The 19710-nt window shown below is 30.5% G+C and overlaps 1 protein-coding gene across 4 annotated transcripts in view; it reads right to left on the reverse strand.

The window, feature by feature from the left end:
• Positions 1-19710, reverse strand: part of LOC144849180 (inactive phospholipase C-like protein 2) — a 69999-nt gene that overhangs the window by 11926 nt on the left and 38363 nt on the right. For 2 of the 4 annotated variants that reach the window (XM_078706214.1, XM_078706211.1), the window contains exons 4-14: positions 17583-17624; positions 14793-14920; positions 11954-12072; positions 10339-10402; positions 5893-5986; positions 4292-4409; positions 3545-3630; positions 3152-3272; positions 2573-2658; positions 1699-1781; positions 1053-1145 (exon numbers count right to left, since the gene is read on the reverse strand). In XM_078706214.1, the coding sequence (XP_078562340.1) occupies positions 1053-1145; positions 1699-1781; positions 2573-2658; positions 3152-3272; positions 3545-3630; positions 4292-4409; positions 5893-5986; positions 10339-10402; positions 11954-12072; positions 14793-14920; positions 17583-17624 (1034 nt within the window). Of the gene's footprint in view, positions 1-1052; positions 1146-1698; positions 1782-2572; positions 2659-3151; positions 3273-3544; positions 3631-4273; positions 4410-5892; positions 5987-10338; positions 10403-11953; positions 12073-14792; positions 14921-17582; positions 17625-19710 lie in introns of all 4 variants that reach the window. The other 2 variants (XM_078706212.1, XM_078706210.1) reach the window with 1 other exon arrangement.

A 19710-nucleotide genomic window follows, 5' to 3' on the forward strand; every position in this document is an offset into this window, starting at 1 on the left:
TGGATTGCCAGCAGGCAGGCTGAACTAAGTGTTATTGATTATCTTGAATTACAAACATTGTTACTTCAATGTCCTCATTAGTAATGGCTTTTCAGCAAATTTACAACTCAAATTGATTCACATAAACTAATATAATACAAAGGTCTGTTGCAAAAAGAAACGCCATATTATGTCTGCTACTTTCTAAAAGAAACTCATTAATTTTAATTATAATGGAAAGCAACATTCTGAATTATAATTATACTTTTACCTTTTAACATTTCTGAAAGATCATTCTGTATGTTAATACTGAATACAATTATAACTATAGCGCGGTATTCAGGGCTGTTAATGCCACCTAACAGTATGATCGATTTCTGTTGGCAATTTGGAGACATTACATTTTATTTATAATCTTACTAAATTACTTGATAAAGCCTAGGTGTGGTAGGAGAATTGGTTCAATAATAATAATAATAACGGGCTTTGCAACTGATACTCAAGCCACAAAAGCACAAGGACTACTGGAAATGGTTGAGAATGCTGTAGTTTGCTAAGGAAACTCAGTTCATGTCACACAACCTGCCACATGAGATGAAGATTAAAACCAAGAATGAGAATTTATGAAAGAAGTAGACAACAACAAGTGCTTAGCATTATGTATAACTGTTCCTATTAGAAAAAAAATAGTGTAATGAAATTCTGGGTTTTTTTTAAAAACTCTACCATGAAAAGCATAACAAACTTGGCAACAACTGGAAATCAAACCTGGGAAAGAATATCAAGGCGAAACTTTTCGAGTAGCAATGGAGAGTTTTGCAGGTGTGAAACCTGCGAAGTAACCAACAAAATAAGAAGCTCTGGATGACAGCTATATATGCATGAGTGTTGGAAGACACCAGAGTGAGTGGGGGAGAGAGTGAGTGAAATTTTAGTAATAATGATTGTTTATGGATATGACAGCAAGTTGTAAGAATGATTATAAATCAATAATCCTAATACACAATATTGTCAAGTTGTAAAGTTAATATTAATGTTTAAAAGTATGAACTTTCAGTAAATAATGTACTGACCTTTTTTATATGCTTCCTTCCACTGTCAGCGCCCTCGTCTTCATCAGTAACTTCACCTTCATCTTGCGTTCCTGTTGGGCTTATTTTCTTACCCTTGAAAAATTCATTAAATACACAATAACTCATTTATACAATAACTTGGAATTTTGGATAAATGATGAAAAAAAATAATAAAGGAAATATGCAAAATTAAATTATGAATTAATCTTTAAAAAAAGTAGTCTAGGGGTTATGGTTAACAAATTGAAGTATGCAATGAACAATGAACTATTTTTACACAGGCCATTCAATGGAACCACTGACTGAAACAAAATTACCAAATGCCACATGACACAAAATCAACCAATCATATGGCAAGGATATAATTTAGTGTGTTTTAAAAGCATATCGTTTTTTTTATAGGATTATGCAACTTAGCTATCAATAATATCAGATCAATACATTACTAATATTGGTTAAGGTAATACATTAAAACCTTTTAAAACAAAAGAACTAAATGACATTTTGATGCATTGGTAATCAAAAAATCTACATAATATTGATCAAAATATGACAATGTAGAAAGTGATGCTATAAAGCGATGGAAGTAAAGTCATTGATTGTCAATTTTGTTAATTCACAATCATGATGTAGTTGATTAAATTACCTTGATTATTATTTTGCCCTTGAGTTGTTCAGGTGACATCAAATACAATGAATCTTCATCTGCAGTTTTTGTATACAATTTATCTGGAAAAAAAGATGATCAGTGTTAATAAATAAGAAATCCTTGAAACATCTAACATGTTGAACACCCGATTCACACACAAACATTACACAATGTAAAACGTTGTTTCATAGATACCTCCTGGATTTATCTATCTGAGTTACAATGCTTTAATAAGTTAGTTTTTCACAATGAAATCGGTATGTAAACATATTATATAAAGATATGCGCATAAGCATATATTCTGCTGTGCTACATTTACACAGAAAGATTTAAATATGTTTGTATATGTAATATGATTTACGTGGGAATCGGTTATTAGTAGTGTGTACAATACTTATGCGCTTAACGCACTCTCAGGGCATTTTTTTTTTATGTTTTACAGATACTTATCCATTTAATAAAGAGTTCATTACCTGCTGTCTTTGTGACAAAACAAAATATGCAGAAAACAAAAGACACAACATAAACAAGTTTTGTGTGTATTTTAAAAACCTCTCAACTATTAAGGAAAATTTACACAGACCAGCAGTAACGGTAAGCGGAAAACTTTGTAGCTTGTCCCACGTACAATCTGCCCCGAGTGGATACCTCCTGTCAGATATTTTCGTTTTCCGCTTACCGTTACCGCTCGTCTGTGAAATTACATTCTAATTATTAGGCCTATTTAAATTTGACCACATCAAAGATCATTTGTAATAGACTGAACAGCCAAATCTGACATGACTTTGAATTATGTAATTATCAAAAGCCAAATGGAAAAGCAAGCTTATTTGGTATAATAATAATATATTTATGGACTATAATTATTTACCTTGTAAAATATTCTTCATATGTTGAACCATTACTTTCTGTTGTTCAACACTACAATGGTTTTCAATTGACAACAACAAGGGATATCTAAAAAAAAGTTAGATTTAATAGAACTGGTAATAGCACTTTTTTCTAAATAAAAAATTTGCGAAAAAAACAAGCTTCTGCAGCGTGTTAGTTGTGTTCATGAGCACTTGTGTAAATGAAACAATGCAGAAGATACATGATCACAATGAAAATAGTATACAAATAATGAATGGTATAAATAAATAAGAGGTGAAAATAGTAATTCACCACACTCTCGCTGGATCATGCGCAAAGCATAACTTTTATGCAGGGGAAGCGCTGTCCAGGCTTCAACCAGTAAAAATTGGCATTTAACTCGTTTTGTGGAGCAATTGACAGGGCACCTCGTTTTTATCATGTGACTTACAATTGTCCAATCAAATGACAGGAATCTATTTAAGTGTTATAATATTTGCTAAAGTACTGAAAAACAATGTTAAAAAGCACAGCCCAATTTTTTTTCTCTTGATATATTCACCACAAGCGTAATTATTAGTTATAAAATATGACTTACTCTGAAGTTTCAAATGCATGCTGGTTAATTGTTTCTATGACAGACTTGAACGATATCTTAGATGTTAGAGTATGCCCATGGTAAATGATGGGTTCTCCATTTGCACCATCCCAACAATCCACTGAAAATAGAAAAAGCCAAACAAAAACATCAAATTAAGTAATCATTCACAGTTCTCCCATAAATATTTTCATTCTTCTATTTTTTCTGCTGTTTCAAATTCAAAACAGTGTATTGATTTTATCATATTTTATTTCATCTCAAATTGATTGTCTTTATCTATTCTAATGGAATGGAAATGTAGAAACTATTTTCTTTAATTAAATTCTATGAAAAACTATGAAATGTTTGTGATTTCTGTGTGATATCATGACAACATTTGTGTATACTTACATTCAATCCATCTACAGCCTTTCCTTAATACTCTAACATATGCACCAATACTGGAAGGGCCTTTTAACTGGTCTTCTGTGAGGTAACTAAACATTTCAAAGAAAATTATTATTTAAGTTTCAAATGTAATATAAATATCATTCATTACAATACAGGATATAATTGTTTTTAAATCTACAAAAATTCAATCAAGTCAACAGAATTTAGTGAAACAGTACAAGCATGAGACATGAAATTACAAGATGAAGACATTTAATGTAATCATAATAAAATGTATGATTTTACTAATCATCCTCTGAAAACCTGTTGCCATGGTTTAAAAAGAAAATAAGTTTAACATAATATATGCGAGAAAGTAAATCATGCATGAAAAAAATTAAAATTAACACACACATCTGATAATTAGAAAACAATTGTAATATGAATAAGGAATAAAGGTGTATGTTATGAGGTTGATATAACAGTGTTCACCTCAGTGATCAGAGGTGGACCAGGAAATTTAGGTCTGCTCTGCCCTCTACCTCATCATTGATAAAAAGTACTGAATAGTAAATAATTAGAGGAGATGTGACAATACATTAAGAAACAACAATAAAGGAAAAAAATATATATATAAATGAACATCTGTAGTTAGTAGTTATATAGAATGGTAGAAAAGCAGCAAGAAAATAGCAGGTAGGGGTTAGCAGCAAGGAGAGGGAGGGAAGCGTGATATCTTCCACTACCTGCCTTTCAGATGACACGTACGTGTTATGTGAAGCAGCGATGAAATAGTGCGACATTGGTTGGGTCATGTCCTGGCATACACTCTTATGATGCTGGTCCATCAATTCACATTGCTCTGAAATCAAATATCTTGTAAAACCTAAGATGATAAAAAATATATAAATCGATCATCTATTAAAATCATCTATCAACTATTAAAAATATTTTTTTTAATTACATTCCTAAATAAATATAAATCAATCAATACTTTACAATTATTCAACACAATATAGTAAATACAGGAAATGAAAATTTAAAAACAAATAAATAAAATATATCATTAAAGACATGCTTTCTATTTCATAAAATCATAACATTAACAAACATGATATCATCGTTCTGTGTGTCTGAATAAAAATCTATAATGGCATTAAATATCATAGAATTAAATAACAAAATGGTTAAAGTAAGTTATGAAAAAGCATTAAAACAATCTCTACATAATATGAAATGTTGAACAAATTTAGGATCCATTTAAAAAGAAAACTGTAGTGTATTATGTAATACCTATCTGGCCCAACTCAATATGTATACTTTTATCAAAATGTGTATGCATAGAATTCTCTTTAATCAATTAAAGAAATATTACCATAGATAAATTAACTTTTAAAATTTGAAGATATTCATTCTAATGTAGAATATTTCAAAGAGAATGTGTACAATTTGTATGATTTATTATGCAGAAGAATTCTATCTTAAACAACTGAAATAAAAGAAAATCTATATTAATAATATAAATCTACTTTAAAAGAACATAACATTTGAAATGCATGTTTTATAAAAGCTGTAAAAATAGATGAAGACGAACAAATGAACACACAAACAATGTATGCTTGTATAATATTACACATTAAGAATATGTCAGTGTGGAAAATTTATATGCAACCAAATTGAAAAAACAATTCTTGGAACGGTTTATTTATGCAGTCTTTTAAATCAAAGTGCAAAATATTGTAGTCTGGTTGTTTCTTCCTGTTTTATATATACTGTATCAACGTAATAGTCAGTATTCACTACTAGCGTGTTTGGTAATGGCCAGGAGGGCTGTCATACTCGGGTGTAAAGACACATACATTTACCTGATGAGTATGACAGCCCTACTGGCCATTACCAAACACGCTAGTAGTGACTCAGGGATACTATGAAGTAAACACTTTTCTAAGAATTGGGCCGTCGGTGTTTTGATTCAAAGAAAAAAGATTTTATTAAGTAACTGCTGTTTTTCCCCAACCACAAACAGAAATTATATATGTTGTAGGCATGGTTTTATAACTGTTTCAATAATTATCTGAAGCATGCTGTATAAAAATGAAAATCCTGAGATGAAATAAATAGAAAAATAAATAAAAGCATCTCTTGATTTAATCTGACATTTATCAATTACCTTACCAGAATAGACTTTCAACAAATTTAAATTAAATTCAATAAATTAGAAAACACAAAGTTCCCGCACACTACATAAAGATTAAGAACAAACGAATTATAAAGCCTGATCAACAAATATTATCAATAACATCGACCGATAAACTCTTTGGATATCAAATGGATGAATATAAAAGCTTGAGAATCAAGATCAATCTTACCGTCAATTCCAAGATATCCATTTTGTTTGCCTTCATCTGTCAGCTCATATTCCTGGATTAAAGCTAAACATGCTTCTCTTGATAAGCCTGTCATCTATTCAATTGAAAAAAAAACTCATTTAGTAATGTAAGCATAAGCATATTACATTTATAGGATAAATAATGAGCAAAAATTATCAAATCAAATATTTCAATTGTTATTTATTATTATTTGATTACTATAATTACCTGTGTATTAATTGGAGATTAGGTGCTTTTCTGAGAATTTATAATTCTCCTGATTTACAGTAGTTATATGTATGCAAGCGAAATCAGACATAAGTCACATGTGTAGATTTGTAGAGACAGACAAAAACAATAAAAGGCTGAAACATTGTTTCTATTTTTACAGAAAATGATAGCTGAAAAAATATTTATTTACATTCCCTTGGTGTTTTTCTAATTTGAGACAAATAAATGCAAAAATTGTAACAATTTGTGTGGTATGTTGGTTAAAAAAATGGTGTTAATTATGTATGATTTTCATAAAACCTATTATGTTTTATGCTTAAATTGAAAGTGTTCCAGTGGGTTGTTTTTATTGAAAATTTTACATAATAATAGAACAATAGTTTCATGAAATAAAACAATTAGAATACCCTTTGCTAAGGCGTAAACTTAAACGCCCTGTTTATTGTTTTGTATTTGTCATTTCCTGTTACTTAACTTTTCTCAAAACACTGATTGCAACAGCCAAAATTTTAGACTGTGATATCTGAAGTAGACATGGTATCAAGATATTTTTTAAGCATTTTAAATCTTGGATTATGTAGTTTCAGTATTTGTGAAAATCGTAATATTGAAAATTTTCCCTTGCATGTGCCACATATATCATATAATAATAAGTATAAAAATAATGACTATATATGAGTTGAATGTGGAGAATATTTCATGAGTTGATTGAAAATAGGACAGTCAGGCAAAGGAGTAGAGCATTAATGGATCGCACACACTAAAGAATAATTTAATTGCAGACAGAGAGCTATATGAAGCATCTTTGTAGTACAGTGTGGGTATGTTTCAGCATAGACAACTGTAGATCCATAGACAGTGTGTACCATATTTAGAAACGCCCTATTTGGGGGGCAAATAGTTTAACCTAAATTTTCAAATTTAATTATCTAAATCCAATAGCTAAAACAGGATTTCATTATGCACTAAAAATTAGTTCTGAGGTTTGTAAAAACTTTGTGTAATTTACCGAAATTTGCCGCCCTTACATACATTTGGTTAATTACTGTACACATCACAACATGTCAATTGGAATTAGCCCTATCTCATGGAAAAGTAATATTTAATAGTGATAATGCATGTTGAGCTTTTTGTTAAAACATTTTGAGAATTTTACCACGCAACATTGTTGACTGATCATGTTCGGAAATCAACTTGTTGTGCATGCCATCTATAACTGTTTTACACCTCGAATAAAGTTGGAGCACTGCATATTTTAATCTAGCTTCTCGGTCTAGAATTCGTCAATGATTTACGATGAATAACTAAAAATAGGTGTGTTATAAATAATAATGTTTTGTATTCGTTGAAGAGAAAAAAGAGAATATTTCATTCAATGAAAATAGAGCCAATTTTTTAACTCATGAAATATTTTCACCATCCAACTCACAAACATTCATTATTTGTATACTATAAAATCACATGCAAAAGATCCCTAATTTCATTCTCAAAACTGGATTGGCAATTACATTGAGTGGTTTCCAATTACTTCACTTATTAAATTTGTACACACCTATTTTAATATTGCTGGATTTTTTAAATTACAGCTTTTTATACAGGCACAGTTTTTGTCTTATTTTCAAAATGTCCTTTATTGTATACAATTTCCAATCAAATTGTTTATTACATTGTTATCATGTACCCTTTTCCCAGTTCAATGTACTTGATTAATCATGTCAAGAAAACTATTTTATGTAATAGAATAAAATGGAAATATTTAGGTTGTGTTATTCTTGGAATTTAAATCTGGTTCACCTGTTTCAAATGAATGCTATAAATGTACTGTATGTATTAATTATATTCAAATATTACAATTACATATTTATTGTAAAGTTAAATGATCAGTATATAAATGTTGATACTTATATTATCAACAAATGAATGATAGTACTAGGTTATTAATGTGACATCTTTGGGATGGGACTCCTATAGCAGTTAGCTGTACTGTTAAAACATCCCTAAATCGTGGTTCCCACTATAGACGCAACACAAGGACGTAGACGCAATGAAAGCAAGTTGGCCAATGACAAGTAAATAATCCATCACTTGGGATTATGTCCTTGTGTTGCGTCCTAGTAGGAACCAAGCTTAAATGTGGTGTCTCCTAAAGGATTGGTTTTACTGTATTTATTTTTAAATATGCAGAACAAATAATGAGCTGACCTAAATATCTGAATATGTTCAGTTGTAATGTATTGTCTCCCAAAAACGTGAAAAATGAAGATTAATATTTAAATTTTAAAAAAGACTTTGAATTGGCCTTCAGGTAAATCATTTTTTTTTAAATCCAATTTTTGGTCAAATTGAATTACTATGGTAAATTCAAGAAAACATTTTTTTTAAATAATATTTCAGGAGGACAATATATCTCTAATTATATGTCCAACTTGTACAGTCAATAACATTGTGCATAATTAAAAGGTTACAAAGTCAAACACTAACATAATAAAATATGTATAAACATAAATAATATAAATTTTAAATAGGAAACTGAATTTACCTTCTGGTAAAAAGAATGTGAATATTAAATATGAAAATGATAATTAGATATTAAAAGTTGACTGAATCCATTGACTTTATATTTGTCTTTTGAATATATCTTTAAGATTTTATACTTTATTTGTTGTAAGTTTAGTAGATTTTAAATGATATGTTGAGTGTGTAAATGTGTCTAAATCCTATGTAAGCCGACGTCAAGTAGACGGTTTGCGTCACCTACTAAGAAGATGTATAAACATAACAATCAGCCGTTTCAGTTTAACATTATTTTTGATGATTTAGTTATTTGAAGAACAGTTATCATAAGTTGATATACAATAATTTACAAAATAAGAAAACTATGGAGATGGTAACTTGGGTGATTACACCATAAACAGCAGCATAATATAGAAACATCTCCACTTTCAATGATTTGTGTTGCCTAGGCAAAAGCTTGAATAATAAACTTAATTCAACCTTTGATTACGTCAAATAACAAGCTCATCAAAAAGAAATTAAACATAATATTAGCAATTTTCAAAGTGTATTGAAAAAATTTAATCTACGTAAGAAACTCCAAAGTTGATTGGTTGCTTTCTATTATACTGTTATTTGTGCCTGGAATGTATAGTAACCAGGAATGCAATGAACAAAAAATTGTTATTGATGGGAACTATTATTCTCTATAGCATACAATGAGTATGCGGACAAGCATCAATTGGAATTTGTTTAAATTCCGGGTTGATATACAAAAAATGAATGTTTATGAATTCGATGGTGATAATAGAGTAAAAAATAAGCAGTCAATTTTTCATCAAAATGAAATATTCTCTCTATTCAACAAATACATTCATTTGTTTTATAATACATCTACATTTATTTAATTTATCCATCATAAATCATTGACTAACGCTAGACCGGGAAGCTAGGCCGGGAAGCTAGGCCATTAAAAAGGCAGTGCTTCCCTTTATTTCTAGAATGGGCCCGATTCGTCAATCGCCGAAAGAGGTGGCCGAAAACGGCATCTGGTCCATAGTTCATTTTATAAGAAATTACAAACGAAACATTTAATTCTATAAATGTAGATTTTATTAACGAATTTTCGTAAGATCGAGAGAGAGATGAATAAAAAGAAGCGTAAAATGAAAATTAGGCATTCATGAAGATATTAACTGCGCAGTCGGTTTCATTACACACAATTTTAACAGTTCGCGGTTACTGAAAAAATACCTACGAAAAACAAAGCAACCGACGTGTTAATATCCAGTAAATAGCGCCACTAACAAAGGCAATAGTTTGCTAGAAGAAAAAATATCATTTATATTTAAAAATCTAGATCGCGAAAATCAATCTATATCAGTCTATATAATAATTATCGAGAGGTTCAAAATAATCTTTAAAAACGCAGAAATCCATGGATACGCGGAGGAATCTCATCCCTGGACGCAGAGTAGAACAACAAAATGGCATGCACAACAAGTTGATTTCCGAACGCGATCAGTCAACAACATAACATGGCAAACATTCTCAAATGTTTACAGAAATCTGATCGTGAATTTAGTATGCATAATAATCACCATTAGATATCAACTTCCTGTTAGGTAGGGCTAATTCCAAATGACACGTGATGCGTAATTAACCAATCAAATGGCAAGAATACAATCAGGTGTGTTACAATATTTGATATTAAATACCTACCCCTTGTTCTGTTTCTAAAAATAACAATAAATCATCTGCAGTCATATAATCATTGCTGGCATACCTGAAAATTATTATAAAACATACATTTGAAAATTACTACATTCCAAAAAATACAATTTAAACTAATTCAATTCTGAAATCAAAATAAATGTTTTCTCTACATCACTTTATACATGCACAATTCATTCATTTTTAGTTACAACTATTTATTATATTTATGGAATGGAATAATCATTTTCATGAGGTGAAAGAAGGAATGTTATATTTTCATGAGGTAAAAATCGACAAACCAATTATTACCTCCGCCATTCAAATTTAAGACACATACTGAAAGTAAATGTGTAACCAAATTATAGTAGTTTGTATGGCAAAGGTTATTTGGAGGAATGGAGAATATCTTGAAGAACTGTGCGATGAGTATGGAAACCAGGTTGCGTGTATTAAACTGCTACATCTATCCTATGGAATGTGAAGCCTGGTCAATCACAACTGACCTCAGAAAAAGATTGGAAAGGTGTGAGATGTGGTTTCTAAGGAGAATGATGAGAATTCCATGGACAGATAGAGTTAGTAATGAAGATGTATTGATAAGAGCTGGAGTGTGCAGGAAACTACTGAAGGATATTAGGATTAGACAGATGAGATTCATGGGACATGTGATGAGGAAGGGAGGTCTGGAGAACTTGGCATTAACTGGGAAAATAGAAGGAAGAAGGAGCAGGGGGAGAAAAAGAGTCACTTGGTTGGCCAGCATAGCTGAATGGATTCGGAATAGAGGCGAGAATACCAAAGAAGTGGAGTTGCTGAACATGGCAATAGACAGAGAATTGTGGCACAACATGATCGCCAAAGTCTCATGATATGGCACTTCGAGAGAGAGATGGCAAATGAATGAAAGAGGCCTTCAAAATAAATCATTTTGTTTTTCTTTTATGCTATTTGCAAAAGCTTCATTAATTAAAAAATTAAAAACACACACACAAATATATTTTCTTAGAATCAACTTTCATGTACTGTAACTATATAGTGTTACTTCAACCACACCACAACAGTACAGCAGTTATATGGAATTATCAAATATAAAACAAGGCAACATATAATACATTCATCTGCATAAATATGAACATATTGTACATGAACTGAATATTATCCAATAATAGTAATATGAATTGCTAATACAAAGAGGTATACCCTCTCAACAGTGGGTTTCAAATGTAGTTTAAATTATCCAATTTATACTTACCATATATCAACAAGATTATTTTACCTAAGCTCCAGATCGATAGAGCAATTTTAATATTTTTTCTTGACTTTTCACATCGCATAATCTTAAGTGGAGTGGCGCCCTTCCCAATACTAGATTAATACACGGCCTATCAGGATTACTTTAACCAAGTTTCAGCTTGATCAGAGCAATTTTAGAATTTTGATTTTACCTTAACAACCTAACGAACATAAATTTGTTCTTCCTTATACCAAGCTGCACCCACCCATCAAGTTTGAAGACTGTGCGACCCTTAGTCTCTAAATAAAGCCAGACGGACAGATAGACACGCAGAGATTTGGTGAATTATAGTAAGATGATAAGCAAGGTGAATATAATTATACTCACCGAACTAAGAGAAAATAAATCTCAGGTCTTGTTGTTGTTTCTTTAAAAAGCTCTACAAATTCATTACTGGTTAATGTTGGTCTTGAAGAATCACTCTTGCATTTATCAGAAATTATCTCCTAAAATGCAAATTAAAAACAAAAAATGAGAACATGCAACTTTTCCTGAAGGTGGAACCACTATTGATTTATTTTCATTTTTTTCAATTTCATATTTATATTTCTTCACAAGGCTTTGCCTTTATTTTATTGGTTAATTGTTCAGATTTGCCTGCATTCAGTTATACTATATACTATTCAGCAGGTCATTCAATTAAATGCACTATTCAGCATGCCGTTCAGTAATACTGTATACTATTCAGTAGGACATTCAATCATCATCATTCCTCATCCAAGACATTGTCTGCACAGTGTTTTATTCCTGAATAGGTTATTAAATGTTTCAAAAATCAATTCATTTTTTTGGCATGTTGGCATGTATAGTAAAAACTTTTTGTAAATTGACATGATTTAAGTTATGTCAAACATGCTAACATTTTACGAATAATAAACAATTTTTGTTAACATGTTACAAAGTATTGCCCGATGAGATTTTTGTAATCATCTTGTGATTATGTATGACAGCCTAGAATGGTGAATAATGCGCAATAAAATGATGTATTTTCGACTGCCAAAATCTGAGCACCACTTTTTTATATTGTCGTTTTATTCAAGATGAAAGCGGTGGATAAAATGAATGAACATGTGGTCTTTTAAATGATTGATCCATATGATAATAGTATACAAATAGTTAATAACCACAACTAGAAATATGCACAAAAAAAATGTGTTTCATATTATGGCACATTTAAAGAAATCCACCAAAGAAAAATTGTAAATTATCTGTCGTTTCCATCTTCCAATGCACTCTATAGGTTGATGTCATGTATCGTTAAATAGTAAATTCTATTAATAGCAGGATAATTCGGCTGATTTAAACACTTTTGACTTTGAAATGATATGCATTTTTAAACATAATAATAAATTCTTCAAAAACGTTAATTGTTTGGTTTCATTTGCAGAGAGACTGTAGGTAGTACTATGGAATAATGCAATAAAGCAAAACTATGAAAATATGACTTTAAACAAATATATAGGGCCTAAAACATTACCTAAAATAATCATTTTTACCATGTGAAAGATGTTGCCGAATACGTGAAAGATGTTGCCGAATACATGAAATACGAAAGGTTTCATTTAACTATGCTTCTATATATAAATTTACGTAAGGGCAAAATTTGGTGAATCCCGCGTTACTTCTAGAATGTTTACTCGATGGTATATAAAGTTGGTTCGTACTTTCAGTACTGATTTTAAGCACCTGAAGACAGGCCGATTTTCTTTAAAAAATACTATTTTGATAGATTTAATATATGTTTATACAAATGTATTTATTTGAGATGAATGGAACATTCCAATCTCTCAGAATTATTTGGTTAGGTAGGGCCTTTGGGGGATAAACTTAAAACCTTTAGATATAGTATTGCAATATTTTGACAATACTGTAAATACGTATAAACCATTTTTGGTCGCCATTTGAATCGCAAATTTCTTACTGTGAGTGTGGGTACTGTTAGATATATAAACACAAAACATACAAATAAACATTATTACTGACAGTTGCTTCTCAAAGTTTGTGTATTAATTAATAATTACAAACAAATATACCAATTTCAAATCTTTCGTTGATGAACAATAAAGTTATCTTGTATCTTGTATAAACGTCATAGTGGTGTTGTCGTTACATGTACTTTACTATTTCAATCGACTATGACTGACAGTTTTAACAAAGTATTAAATCGCAAATGTTTTTTTCAAATGTCTTATTCATAAACTGGAAACAACTTGTTGTCCTGAGTTTGTATTATTTATTCTTTTCCCGGTATCACTGTTTTAGATGGATGTTTTTTTATAAGATGAATGGTAATTGGCATTAAAAGACTGATTAACAAATTTCTAGACATCAAGAAAATAAATTTTTAAACCATGTCCAGATATGTTATTAAGATTTGTGAAAAGAAACTCATATAATATGGACGTGTGTAATAACAATCGTAACCATAGGTATTATGAAATTCTGACATACAAATTAAAATGTGAAAATACACTGAAAAGACATTATTTCTCTTTAAATATTACATTACGAGAAAAATCAGGAAATATGAAAAATATGTGTAAAAACTAATATGTAACCACAATATTGACACTTTCACATTTCAACATGTTTATTGAAAATTTACTATGAAGAATAACAACTAGGGGCGCGGGCACGGTACTCAGACACTAAAACTATAAATATACACAATTGAACAATCTTGCATTTTGACAAACTTTTAGGATTTTAATAGAAGTTTACAAATGTAACTGGATTACCTAGGCCTTCAAGGATCGGGGTTTTTTTTGTTTTGTTTATATTTCACATTTTGTTATCATTTAAAAAAGAAAATTTTTTTTTACAATACTAATAAAATCATGTTATTCTTTATATCCATAAAAATGTATTTATAATATTTGATTTATATAGAAATACTGAATTACTAAAAAATTAATTAATTTCAGTAATTAATTACATGTTTTTATATATTTTTAAAAAATACTGTGGTCATATAATTAGCTCTTCTAACAGTAACTATCATTTATCTTTATTGTTTTATTATGGTAATTATATAAATTACAGGTGGAGCATCAGTAAATTTGTATTTTTTTTACAAATGAAGCAAAACTTATACACAATATGTACATGATCATCAGATAAGGTTAATTGAGTTAGTTATTTATCAAAAAAGATAAGATGAATATACCTTAAATTTCTGCTTGACTCTCATTGACCCAACACCATGATTGAGTTTCTTGACTAGTTTCATCACTTCAAACTCATCAAGTTGACCTAAGGGTTCACCAGCAGCATCATCAAAAACAGTTTGTAGCCATGTATAGTATCAATTAAGGAAAGTATCAGCACAACTATATCATTTAAAAGTTAACTATTTAAAATCATGTATTCATTTTTGGAAGATTTGTCAAATAGTTAGGACATTTTAAAATCATAGACAATAGACAATATGAAATTCAGTATGCAAAACAAGGTGATTTATGTAAAATAGGCAAATTATACATTCCTTTCAATTCACCAATTTACATTATATTCTCTTTAAAAAGTTAAGGTTTATTGTATTTAAATACAATTGGTTGCTGGATATAAAAACAAAATATCAATAAAAACATTTAAGAAAACTTACGACATATAAATATAAAAAAACTTTCCTGTTATGGGTTTAAAAAAAAAAATCTATATAGAAAACTACTACACAAACTAGTGAACAGGGAAAAGTTACAAGAAAAAAATGTGTAGTCTTGATATGAAGAAAAAAAATCATAAATTGAAAATCGTTTTATCAACGTTTTATATTGGTCTATTTCACAATAAAATAAAACACTACATGATATACGTAAAACTCTCGCAATCCTGACAGTTTCAACTTTTAAGTATTATTTAAAATCCATAATAATATGTGTAGGCTTAACCATTTTTTTTATAATATTCTATATTTAAATTTATCATCAAGAGTTGGATTTAAAGATTATTCATTAAAATGCATAGCTCATGCTGAGATAAATAAAGATGAATTTAGTTTGGTTGTGCAGAGTTTATAGTGATGAAAAACATCTTAATCTTGAATTGAAACACAGGTTGTAGAAATTGGCCATAAAAAAGCATTCTGAAATTCATTTCTACAGCAATTTATTGTGCGTCGTCACACTTATCTCTTTAAACCCACTGTCTATCACTATTGGCAAGCTAATTAATCATAACAGAACAAACCGTGAAATCTGAAACGATTTGTTCAATCAATTTAAACCCATGGATTATGTCTAAACACTTGGATTAATCATAATAAAAAAAACAATCTTTTATTCAAAATTTACAACAAAAACCTCTTCTTCATGTCTCAATATATACTTTAGTGACCATGGCAAACATTATTCTTTGTTTTTAAAACTACCATTTGAATGTGATGTTAGATTAGAAAGCTAACACAAGGTGTACGTGTTAAAATCATGATGTTCAGACAACGTTATAAGTTTCCAAACACCTATAGCGTAATAGAAGCTTCATCATCACAGCTCATGCATGTTCATTGTTGCATGTCAAAGTCATTGATGCATAAACAAGTAGCTTTTAACATCACCGATTGCAGTCGCCGACTTAAAAATAACTTAAACTAACGCAGTTGGGTCTGTTCAAAGACTTGGGGAAAATCAATACCATTCATAAGACTACATGGTTACGGCCTCTACTATATGCGTTATTAAACCTACATGCAAGATGCTTCTAATAAGATTACTCCGTGGTAAGTTTAGACAAAAAAATGTGTATAAAATTTCATAAGCCGTGATCTTACCTGATGAATGTTTACAAACCTAGATGACACTAAACTTTCCTTTGATTTTCTGGCTTGTGGAGCTTTTTGAGATCAAAATCATTTCATTTTATCTTTTATTGGTCAGGTGTTTCAAAAACTGAGATCTCAAAAGCAGTCTCAGTCTGTTTCCGGGTAATCTCGAAAACATAGACATCTAAAACTACACAAACCAATAGTGGTGTTGGTAGTCTATAAGTGATAACTTAAGGCCCATTTACACTAGGGCGATAACGATCGACGATAAAAAGATAAATATGCATTTTCCATACCTAAAACAAAAGAATTTTTAAAAGTTTTCATCCTAGAACTATAGGATTATCATCTATGCTGCCTTTGATGAAAATAATATTTCCATACGTCCAATCAGATGACGTCATGATTAGTAAGAGCAATAATATCGTTACAATACAACGATTTTATTGTTTTATTGATCATGACGTCATTTGATTGGATTTTCAAAAATATTATTTTTATCAAATACAGCATACATGATTATCCAATAGTTCTAGAACGAAAACTGTTCTAATTTCTTTCGTTTTATCCAAGAAAAATGCATGTTTATCTATTTATCGTCGATCGTTATCGCCCTAGTGTAAATGGGCCTTTACCTGGTCAAACCGACATAGACCTTTTCCCCTTCGAGGGGGAACATAACTCGAAAAGTACTAACAATTTAAAAATCCCCCTCCAAGCCACTGGTATCGTCCGTGTATCCCGCTCTCAGGTGGGCGACAATATTGCATTATATAGGGATATTTTTTTATATATGAACCTCCTATGAAAACCTGTATTCATGTGGTTCTTGAAAACGAAGATCCCCCATTATTATGACCTAATGTTGAGAAGTTGTTGCTGGGTACATTTATAGAGAAATCCCAACGAAAACTTCTAATATTAAATTATAGGGGTCTCTGTTTTTTAGATTTCTCAAAAATGTACCTGTATCTTGGGTTTCTGTTTTCGAAACACCCTTCCTTGGTGTGCTCATTGTATGATAAGACACCGTATTTGTTTTTATGCACACATTGTTCAGAAACTGGTGAAGTACTGAAAGAGCTACTGTGCTTTCTGCAACAGTATAAAAACCAAAAGTGAACCTTACCAGGATCTTAAGAATATAAAAATACAATATATAAAGATATGGTTTTTAATGCACTAAAAAAGGATATCGATCTCGCATATCTTGCTCATTTTCATTCTCATTTGAACCTGAAAAATAAAAAAGTAAACTGAATAATTAACAAATTTTGTTTTCATTACCAAAGTATTATATACTTTATTTGTGTGGGTGCTTGATTGTGTGTTTGTCTGTTACTATGTCAAAGTAAAAACAGATTTTAACCAAATGTTCACCATATAGGTTCTGTTTCTGCTGCGAAAAAAATAACCGTGTGAATAAATTAAACCCAATTTTTTTTCGGCAGTAGAAACAAGAAACATTTTCAATAACCGGTTAATTGGCAGCGTGAAAATAACAGTATAAAACTAACCACACATTTGGAGGTTAGAATACCATTTAACCGGTTATCTCTGGTTACTTGATTGGCAGCTGTTAGTATAGTATTGTATTTTGGGTAATGTTTTTGGTTGACCACACCAAATGGTGCCACGCTGCAGAAACAGGCCCTTAGATAGACCTTAGTCCACGGAAGACTATTTTGAAGGTACGAAATAAATAGTTATGTTTATCTATGCACGATTTTCTAAAATCATGCTTGTATAATATATCTATAGGGCTAACAAAACTCATATACAAGAACTGAAAAAAATGTGTAGCCCAACATGCATGCTTGCAATTTTACAAATGGATAAAATTAATTGTTGACTAAATTAGAGCATGTTTTAGACTATATTAAAGGCAATTACTTGTTAATTTGACATAAAACTGTAAAAACACACAATTAGACACTAGAAACGCCTGATTACAGCTTATAATGTGTTTATATACTGAACAAGTAATTGATTTAATTACTGTTGATTTTTTATATAATGTATTAATAACAACAACCTTGCTTGTTAAGTGATGTTTGTAAAGTAATTATAATGAACATCGCATCACCAATAAAAATCAGTAGGATTGTACAAAACGTTTTTATGGATGAGAAATCCTTGATGAGTAATTCAAATTCACTTTTGCAGGCTATATTTGACCGGGAACAAAAGGGGATACTGTATTCAGGTGAATTTGTATGTAAACATTCACAAAGTTCACATCTTGTGAGGGCGTGTTGGACTACTGATCGTGAGATCGAGGTTCGAATCCAACTCTCGCCGCATTGCTTGTATCCTTTACTTACGTTTGCCTCTCTCCACCCAGGTGTATAAATGGCCCGGTACCCGGTTAGATCTAAGACACAACTTTGCGCTGATTACTAGCTGCATTATGGAAGTATGTTTCCTTGCGTGTTTGATCCAAAAAAATGATTGGGGTAATAATGTTCAGCGCATTGAGGGCTTGCTTATATGCGCTATATAAGAATGAACTATTATTATTATCTTTTATAACTATTACAAGGAGGCACTACACAAACTAGCCATTCGGCAAGTCAAGTCGCTCTCTCCTACCATGACCAATGAACATCGATACGCATCATACATGCGGGGGATGGCTTTTTCATGGTATACTGCTGTGCAGGGAAATAGCATAGCGCTGCGACCATATTTTCGGAGGACAAGTTACTTCTTATGGACATAATGTATACTATAAAACTGCACCGCGATTAAAACACACAGATTTGTTAAAAATCCTATTGTGATGTAGGCTAATCTTTTAATTCGAAATACTGCCTAGGTAGAACCTACAAAATTAGCTCATCCAGGCTACAGTTGGTAACAATTTTATTATTTTTTTCATTTGGTAATATTGACAAAAAACATTATCTAGCCGCCAACAAATGGCTGCTGTATACCCAGTTGTTATATTTGTACCAATTACTGTTTCATTACATTTTCAAGCCCAAAGGCTTATTTTTCCTTTCCTTAAAATCAATTAGTACTTGCAATACAACAAATTAAGATATTCATGAAATTTAAAAGCAATTTGTTGTAAAGGTATATTAACATTATGTCTATTGTTTACCTAAAGAACCCAAATGCATCTCCTTGACAACAAATTGAACCTAAAATTGTAGCTACTAGGTATATTCTAATTTCACATTCATAAACTTCTATTGATATTATCATTTACCTCCGCCTAATGTATTTAGACTAAATACCAACAATCTACATATAGGGATGGATGATAATATAATCAATTTGCATTATATATGCTTTATGTTCACGTAACTATTCATTT

This window comes from Antedon bifida, chromosome 7, assembly GCF_963402885.1.
Source record: "Antedon bifida chromosome 7, ecAntBifi1.1, whole genome shotgun sequence".
Lineage (NCBI taxonomy): Eukaryota > Metazoa > Echinodermata > Crinoidea > Comatulida > Antedonidae > Antedon > Antedon bifida.